This window comes from Colossoma macropomum, unplaced genomic scaffold (genome assembly GCF_904425465.1).
Source record: "Colossoma macropomum unplaced genomic scaffold, Colossoma_macropomum, whole genome shotgun sequence".
NCBI lineage: Eukaryota > Metazoa > Chordata > Actinopteri > Characiformes > Serrasalmidae > Colossoma > Colossoma macropomum.
In genome coordinates, this window is record NW_023495846.1 from 257,328 (window position 1) to 267,469 (window position 10,142).

At 38.0% G+C, this 10,142-nt stretch overlaps 1 protein-coding gene across 1 annotated transcript; it reads right to left on the bottom strand.

Annotated features, from left to right (window-relative positions):
- LOC118803127 lies at positions 1-9,031 on the bottom strand. The gene is made up of 6 exons (XM_036563639.1): positions 8,879-9,031; positions 6,450-6,758; positions 4,403-4,732; positions 1,436-1,543; positions 954-988; positions 1-753 (listed from the first exon to the last, which is right to left on the bottom strand). The coding sequence occupies exons 1-6, from the start codon at positions 8,997-8,999 to the stop codon at positions 385-387; spliced, it is 1,272 nt and encodes a 423-aa protein (XP_036419532.1). The 5' UTR covers positions 9,000-9,031; the 3' UTR covers positions 1-384.
- Positions 9,032-10,142: the final 1,111 nt, after the last annotated feature.

Sequence of the window (10,142 nt, forward strand, 5' to 3'; positions counted from 1 at the left end):
ATTGAAGGCTTAACAAACTAGTCATGGACATTTGACATCAGCTAAATTTGACCATTTGATTCTAGAGGCAGACATTTAATAGAGTAGTAGCGAATTTAACTTATCGGGACTGGGAATAAGCCTCTAATTGACTGAATCTGACTTGTTTTATGGTGCAGGTTTACATTTACTGAACTTTGGTGTTCAGTCTGTAGTAAACACAGTTTGATTGCTTGGCATTGATGCTTAGACTCTGGTAAACTGAATCTGATTGCTGTTGGGTTTAGACTCTGGTAGGCTGAATCTGATTGCTGTTGGGGTGTAAGCTCTGGTAAGCTGTATCTGATTGGTTGGTGTTGAGGTTTAGACTCTGCAAGGCTGAATCTGATTGGTTGGTGTTGAGGTTTAGACTCTAGCAGGCTGAATCAGATTGGTTACTGTTGGGTTTAGATTCTGGTGGACTGAATCTGATTGGATGCTGTTAGGGTTTAGGCTGTGGTAGACTGAATTGGATTGGGTGGCGTTTGGCCTTAGACTCTGGTAGGCTGAATCTGATTGGTTGGTGTTGGGGTTTAGGTTCTGGTAGGCTGAATCTGATTGGTTGGTGTTGGGGTTTAGACACTCGTAGGCAGAATCTGATTGGTTGGTGCTGGGGTTTAGACTCTGGTAGGCAGAATCTGATTGGTTGGTGTTGGGGTTTTGGTACTGATAGGTTGAACCCATGCCGTTGATGTTCTGGATTCCAGGTCGATCATTTTCATAATCACCTTCAGCCTAAAATTAAAGCAATAAAGATAGAACCAATCACAGGTAGACATGCTGTACTTAAATATCACATTTGAAATTATGATGCAGAAGAACTCATCCTACTGAAATACAGTTTTTTTTTAATCTATTACTTACACACTGAACTAAATCATGTCATAAAATATGAAGAAACTTAAGGCCATTTTCACATCATTCTTTTCACTTACTGTATTGTTTCTACCCATTAGCATGTTTGGAGAGCCTATAGAAAGGATAAAGAGAAATGAGTCAATCTCCAGTTAATGAACATTTTTTGGGCTCTGTCACCTGAAGTAAACTTTTATCATTAGATTTCAGAAGTGTGGGACATCTTTTATTCTATTATCAAAGCCTGTGAGATACATCTTTTTGTTGTCTAATATGTGACAGAAAAAAAACTACACAATTATGATTACTATGACGTAAAAGCAGCAGTCAATAATACAGACTAGTTTCTTGTATAAGACAAACAACTAGTAGGTATATAGATTTACTGTAAGTTCTCTGCTGGTAAACTCAGAGCTCACTAAATGGCTGTGACATTATCAGCAATTTGCGATTAGGACTTTTATGTTTTTGCCATTTTATATTACAAACTCACCTATACATCCAACTACAGTGGCTCACCAATTGTAATAATTGCACCTGTTTGTGTGTACATGAATAATACCTCCTGCCTTGTTGAATCTTAGTCTGTAGATCAGTAATAATCCTCCAATCAGCAGCAAAGCTGCACAGACACACACAATGATGATGACAGAGGATGATGTAGAAATTCCTAAGCATCAAAACAGATTACATACAAGTGTATTAGAACTTAAAGACAGAGTGGATTTAGATGGTTATACTCACATTTGTTGATTTCAAGCCACTTTTCATATTTTAGCACCTAAGTACATTGAGTTTACTTAGCACACCTAGTTGTACCTATGCACATTGGTATAACACAAACTGTGCATGGAAAAATATTTACTGTAATCTCTAAAATTACATCTACAGAGTGTACCAATACGTTATGTCTATTAAAGTGGCCAGTACATGTATTATCAAAGATGTTTTTTTTTCTTTTTTTTTGCTATTTTCCACAATTTAGTATAATACTGAAAACATCAACACTAAGAAATAACACTTTTAAAATTACACAAAATGGTTAGCTTTCTGCCACGTAGTGATATTTAGATGGAAAATTCTGTTCTAATATATACTGAATATATCATAATATACAAGTTACATCAAGGCATGACAATAAATACCACTTGACCTTGATATCAGCTGTAACAAAAGGGGCTGACAAGGCAGACAAGGACACAAGTAGGCTGAACAGGACAAAGGGCTGAATACAGGGTTCAATGACTTGACGAACACAGACATCAGGACTGGGACAGATAAGGTTACTGGGACACGAACAAAGACATTACCTGGTATAGGAACAGAGACAGAGATTGAGACAGGAATGGAGAGACAGTGACTGGACAGTGATTGGGACAACACTGGAGTCAAGTGATGAGCCAGACATGGGAAAAAAAGGAGTGATGGCAAGACTGCACAGAAAACTGAAATATGGCTCATTATAGGCCTGAAAGGCAAGCCCAGCAGGGTACTGAATGGGTGGCCAGGGAGGTAACTCTAAAGGTGGTAAGGCAGTGAACTGGAAAGGCAGCTGGGCATGGAACTTAAAAGGCAGCTGGGCAGGGAACTGGAAAGTCTGGGCGGTTAGCTGAGCAGAATACTGGAAAGACTAGGCAGCTGGCACTGAAACAGAATGAGCAGCACTGGAAGAGGGCATGGAACAGTAGCTTGAGGGACCGGCACAGGAGGAACAGCAGCTCAGCAGACCGGCACTGGAGGAACAGCAGCTTGGCAGGTCGTGCTGGAGGAACAGCAGCAGGGAAACTACTTGACTGCACTGTTTTTTGTGTCTTTTCCTTCACTGCATTGGAGCTTCACCCTTAACCCGTGTAAAGTTGAATATTTGATAGTGTTGAACACACCAACTCAAATTTCTTAGAACGAGATTAATTTAACTACCTGCACACTAATTTTCTGCCGTCTACATACAACTGTTCACCAGGAATCTCATAATGAAAACAATCTTTCCTGTTTACACTCTTCAAGGTCACTTCAGATTTCATCATAGAAAATTGGCATAGGATCAAAGCAACTGTATGAAACCGTTGAATATATTCATAGTGAATATATGAAATATCAGTGAAGTTCTTTATTTCTATTCATTTCATTTCCATTGTAACTGGAATGTAATATTTTCAAGGTCTTAGTGACCCCGCAACGTGTAGCTGTGTAGTCCTGAATACTTTTATATATCTGCTTTGTACTTTTTTTGTTCCTGGTGGATCAGGAAATGTAGAGCATGACTGATATTTCATCCCCATATTTAGACTGTGATTAATCCAAGTTTAGGTATTCAGGCTGTGATCAATCCAAGTTTAGATACTCAGACTGTGATTAATCTAGATTTAAATACTCAGACTGTGATTAATCTAGGTTTAGATACTCAGATTGTGATTAGTCCAGATTTTGATACTCAGACCATGATTAATTCAGATATAGATACTCAGACTGTGTTTAACCTAAGTTTAGATACTCAGACTGTGATTAATCTAGATTTAAATACTCAGACTGTGATTAATCTAGGTTTAGATACTCAGATTGTGATTAGTCCAGATTTTGATACTCAGACTGTGATTAGTTCAGATATAGATACTCAGACTGTGTTTACCCTATGTTTAGATACTTAGACTGTGATTAATCTAGATTTAGATACTCAGACTGTGATTAAAGAAGGTTTAGATACTCAGACTGTGATTAATCCAGATTTAGATACTCAGACTGTAATTAATCTAGGTGTAGATACTCAGACTGTGATTAGTCCAGATATAGATACTCAGACTGTGTTTAACCTAGGTTTAGATACTCAGACTGTGTTTAATCTAGATTTAGAAACTCAGAATGTGATTATTCTAGGTTTAGATACTCAGACTGTGAATAATCCAGGTTTAGATACTCAGACTGTGATTAATCTAGATTTAAATACTCAGACTTTGATTAATCTAGATTTAGATATTCTGTGATTAATCTAGGTTTAGATACTCAGATTGTGTTTAATCTAGGTTTAGATACTCGGACTGCGAATAATCCAGGTGTAGATATTCAGACTGTGATCAATTCAGGTTTAGATACTCAGGCTGTGGCCAATTGTGCGAAACATGAGGAGAAGTCAACAAAAAATTTAAAAAAATAGATCATACTACCCAAATATGTAAAAAGTAAAGTATTTATACTTGCAAAAAAGCAATTAATCTCAGTTTAAATTTAGCTGGAAACATTTTAAATAAATTTGTTTTTCCAACCATGACTGTGTTTTTATTTTAGACTCACAGCTCAGTCTGTACTGCTGTGATGTAGTTTAACAGTGGGGACTCACATGCAATTTCCCTTTGGCAGGAGAATGAATATTTATACTAAATTGGTTCAAATTCACAGACTGGGTTGCCTTGTTTTCTGTCAACAAGATCAGTTGGGCGGCACGCTGATGGTTTGCATGATACTTTCATGGTACCAAGCACAGATAACCACAAACTGTAACAAGTGCAAGAGTTCATGATGATCAAAATCTCACCTGTAACTTCAAGTTGTATTTCATTTAAATTGTATGTGTTCTGATCTCCTTTCTTTTGTCCATGAACTCCACACAGGTAAACTCCTCCATCCTCCTCAGTCACATCACTGATGCTCACATTGAAGAGGTTTTCTTGTGGATGGTCAAAAAGAGAAAACCTCTCTTTCTGTCTGGATTGTCCAAGAGCTGATATGACCACATGGATTTTGTGATTGGTCACTTTGCACAAGTGCTTGGAGAGATATTTTGACTCCTGTGGATACTGACAGGTAAAGGTAACAGTCTCTCCTGCATGAGTTTTCTGTGTGAGTGTCTTTCCACAACAAGGATCTGCCAGTAAAATCAAATGATCCAGTTAGTATTGACTTTGTACTCAGGTGTGTTTCTTAGCTCAGATCTCATTATATTTGTATTGTAATGTATTATTTGCTTTTCTTTAAAAAGGTCTGTCTGAGCTTGTTAGGAAACTGAGTGACAGAATGATTAGTGGACAAAACTGGCTGTAAGGACTGAACACTTTGGGTGAAGGTACAGATAGATGAGGTCAGTTAGTTGGAGCAGGACAAGAGATGCAGCTATGAGGAACATGCTGTGATACCACTCGGTTTTCTATAATTGGGGGTTCCTTCAATGCCTGACTGATTAATTAACCCACTCTGGGCCAGACCCTGATTTTTAACATTTGGAAATAACTCATTTGGAAATAATTGCTTCTAGCATGTGTTTATGAAGAAAATACATAAAGACAAATAACTTCTTATTCAGCCATTCTTATTTAACTTGCAAATTAGGCAAGTGCCATGCCTCCTGTTGAGGACGCCTCCTCTGCTTGTTCCCTTTCTCCTGCTGGCTCACTTGAGTCAACAGACTGTCTGGAAAACTCCAGTTCCCATGAAGCAGTGGGAGATCACATGACTCCTCCATCATCACCGTCAACCAATAGATTTTCATTCTAACACTCCACCATACCGGAGTTCTGAGTTTACGCACCTGATTCATATTACATTTAGTAAGTTAGTTGGTATATAAGCCCAGGCTTTAGTTTAGAACATTGTGAAGTATTGCCAACTTTTCCTGTTGTGTCCTGTTAGCTGTCTGTAAAGCTTATCTGTGTATTACCTATTTTTTGTGTTTTTGACTGGTCTTTTCATGTTGCCCTTTTGGTTGGATTGCTGTGCTCTACTGATCTTGTGTTTTCAAACTTGGACTGGTTACTGAATTCTTTCCGGATGTCCCTTTTGTTTTGGTTATTGTGCTCTCTGGTTTTGACCCTAGCCTGTTATGACTACACTCTTTGTGATGATTCAGAATCCTCAAGTAAAATACAGCCTTGTTTTTTAAATGTGCGAGCGTCTAATCTGTTGTGACATCCTAACAACAACTTCACACAAAATTGCTTATATGCTTATAATAAATACTTATTGCATACCTTGTAAACATATAGTAATAATGATTTTACAACAATTAACATTTGTTAATGCTAAACACTAGCTTGAAAAATATTCCAAAAGAAATTATATTTCAGAAAATATTTAAATTTAAAGCCTTTTTTTATTTTATTTTAATGAAATTATTTATGTATTTTTAAAAACAAGCAGGGCACAATTGGACAGATACAAAATGGCTAAAAGTCAACTACTGGCTGATAAAGGCTTAATAAGAACTGTACAGGAAATTACAAAGCCTGGCTATATATATATAAGTGTTACAAAAAACTCCATTAAGAACTGGAAGTCGTTGATAAGGCCTGGTTGAAGTCAGTACACTGTTTGGAGGGATTTACAGTAAAGACCTCATTTTAAGACTGTGTACAACCACTGGACTTAAAACACTGGAAACCTCCCATGAGTGGCTTAACAGCTGTTTCACCAATATTTTAGTGTCTGCTTTCTGTTTAGCAGGCTGAATTTCTGTTCCACCCCTTAAAAGAACTTTGTGTGGCCTTTGTTTAGTATTATTATGACCATTTAATAATTTAAAACATTTTACTACAAGTTCTTATAAGTGTTTTCAGTTAAATTGTATTACTAATAAGATGAAATCTCACCTTCTTTCACTTTCATTGTCACATCTCTTTTCTCTTCCACCCCACACCTGTATGTTCCATCGTCCTGCTGACTTATGTTTTTAATGAGCACGCTGTACAGCCCAGGCCCATTTCCATCCATTAAGAAGAATCTTCCTTCTTGATCTCTTGTGTTCTGTGTCTTTGGAAGAATCTTTTCAGTGCATTGTGTTCCTCTGTTTATCTTGCAAAGATACTTTGTGTGATTGGTGTATCTCAAGGGATCGAACTGGCAGTTGATGAGGACGCTTCCTCCTGCGTAACCAATCACATCAACACAGTCCACTTGACCTGCCAGAAAAAAAAAAAAATAATAAAAAAAAAGTCTCATTATCTTAATCACAAATATCTCATGATCAGGGACTACTTTAGTGATGCATTTTTTAGTAAGTTACACTCCAGACACAACAACTTCTGTATTTCTATAATCAAATCGAATGATGGTCTCAATATTACACTTTAAATTCTGGTTATTTATAATAAAGTTAATATTTGTTTTGTTCATATACAAAATAATTTATCATAAATCTGTATTAATAAAATTCATACTCCACCACCCGTAGTCTGGTCAGTTTAGAATAAGAATTAAGAACCATTAACCAATTGTTGCAAACAGAGGAATTTGACCTCTGCATTTAACCCATCTGTGCAGTGAAACACCCTCCCACACACACACACTAGTGAACACACACACTAGGGGGCAGTGAGAACACTTGCCCAGAGCAGTAGGCAGCCCTATCCACACTGCCCAGGGAGCAGTTGGGGGTTAGGTGTCTTGCTCAAGGGCACTTAGGGTCCCGTCCTGTGAGCTCAGGGGATCAAAGCGGTGACCTTCCGGTCACATGGCTGGTTCCCTAACCTCCAACCTAAATCTTAAAAAAATGTCCAGAGTTTATGGGCAACCTGTATTAGATGACATTTCCCTATCCTAGCCTTATATCCCATATTCCCCCAACACTGCAAAAAAAGCACAGCAATTTTAAATGGGTACATCGTATAGGTTAACTAAAGTAGTCAGCTGAGAGGCACTTTTAAGTTGAATAAAAAAACATCATCATTTGTTGGACAAAATATTAAAAGAGCACAGTACCTGTTTTGCTAGGATTAGCTAGGAGTCAGCTAACTCTTTGTATGCTTCCTCAGGGTAGATGTTGAGTTGTGGAAAGTGGAGACTTGAATAGATTTTGGGAGGTATGTTTGGCAGCTGATAGTAATGCCATTTTCTTTAGTTAGTTTGGAAAAAAAAATGAATAAAGATGACTGGATGAAGTGTGTTCCTCGTGTGTGCTGCTAATGTTCTCTTCTATCCTTCTCCACTAAACTTGACGTCTGTAAACACATCAGGGCTAAATTGTTTCTGAGACCCACTCCATTCTGATAGGCTGAACTGAATCTACTAAATATAACTGAAAATTAACTTTCTTCTAATTGGTAACATTTTCCTCAGTAACCGATATTAAAAATTAAAGTAGTCAAGTAAAAGTACTTTATTAGAAATGAACAGAAGTAAAAGTACTATGATCAAATATGGTCAAACTCTTTTTCATTGATGTTAATCTCTCCTTGGCCTAATTGAACCACATTTTGTCCTCACTGGAGTCAGTGGGGCATTTAGCTAAGCTAACAGGTTCCAGTAGTATTTAGAGGCAGGCTTTAAGTTTAAAGCTTGACTAAATGAGTCAACATCCAAGCCTTAACATCTAAAGAACACATTATATTACCTCAATGTCTATTATGAGCTTCAGCTGTCTGAGTTTAATCTAGAGAGCTGCTATAAAATGTCAAAACTCACCCCGTTAGCTTCATGCTAACATCCCTATTGCTAGGCTAGTGGAAAGCAGCATTACTTTATGGTGATGGTCATTGCTGTATAATGATATGCTCGGCTGGCACATGCTTATCATTTTTATGATTATATGTTTTCATGGGTGTAAACAAGTTTAAAAAGCTGAACACGTATGGTCTCACTATACAGTGCTTCACTGTGGAGCTGTCAACAAAGCCAGCCCCTCTATCCTGATTCCTATGACTGTCAGTGAGAGCAGTGGTCATTAATATACAAAATCAATACCCAAGAAATGAGCTGTTCTTCTCAGAGAAGTAAAAGACAGGGCAGAGCACATCAGGCAAAATCATTAAGGAGTTTTGTTTTATACTCTTCACAGTTGTTGTACAAAGAGAATGGGGAACTATATTAAAATTGGGGTAAAATACTAAAGCATGTCTCCTTTAAAATCACCATAAAGAGGATATGAATAAATTTAAGTTTACAAATGATTATTCTTCTTAAAAACATTCCTAAATGAACTAAAACTTCAATCTAACCCATATGTTATTAATGAAGCAAACATCCAGAATGTGTGGAATCCTGTTAGCACCAGCAGAGAGGTTTCAGCAGTAGAATAACTGACCTGAGATCAGATAGAGGGTGAAGATGAGGAAGATCTCCATCCTGAACTGAACTTCACCTTCACTGGCGTTTACACAAACAAAGCACCCTGACTTCCTTAGGATTGAGAAACACCTAGTCATTGTCCAGTCTTCCACAGGCCTGCATCTGTTCTCCTCAGAGTGAAATTCTACTTTTTCTAAACCTGGTTCCTCTTTCTCTGGTGTCACAGTTGCTCAATCTTCCGGCTCCTCCCAGCAGCAGCACTGACCAAAATACATCTTAAGGAAGTTATTGGGTTTTGAAACGTGACCTTACAACAACATGGATGTGAGAAAGTGTGGACAATATGTTTTAAACATACTGTGGCATTCTGCCACTGGTTGTGCATTGGGTGTTTTGGGCCTATGCAAAAAAGGCTGATGGGAAATGCGTGTATAGCCTCTAAAGACAGGGCTATTGGGTTTTAATGTGGTTGTTCCTTAGTAGACTACGTATTGTGTGTTATTAGGGTTATTTCATATCTGGGTTTGTGGGTTGGTGGGTTTTTTGCCCCCTGGGAGGGAGGTCACCTGTGGCATGAAGCCTTTGATTGATGGTAACCTCTCCCCCACCACCAGTTTCATGCATGTATGTTCCATTTTTCACTCGTTCTCAAAAAAGAGCAGAAGGATGAGAAGAGAAAATATCTTCATGTGACTCCTGGGAGGGATGGATGCTCCCACTGATGGTAGAGGGCGCCTTGCTCGGCATTCTTCAAACCCAGTGAATGTGACAAGACAAAGTCGAACCGGGTAAAGAACAGAGCCCACCTGACCTGATGGGGATTTAGCCAGTTGGCTTGCTGGAAGCTAAATTCTTATGGTTTGTCCAGACCAGGAACTGATGCATAGGAGAAAAAGAGATGTGGGACAAGACCAATCCCTAACTGCCTTGGTCTTGGTTGGGTCCATACACAGTTGGCACTGAGACACCACAAACCCCAAGAAAGTCACTGATTGTGCATGGAATAGAGATTTTTCCAACTTAAAGATAGTTTTTCCATTTTGTAAGAGTGTAGATCAGACATTCAAATCAATTATTTCCAAACTTCTTTATGTTTGCATTTGGTCAGTTAAGCCAGTTAAGGCAGACAGTACTCAACCGGAAGAAAGCATGATCATCCCAATTTTGCCAAGAAAAAATATCCCTTAACTACTTTGAAATTGGAACTTCACAGGACATTCATAACGTAAGGTGTCGTCATTTCAGGAAATATGTACGTTGTATAGATGTGTAATTCATTC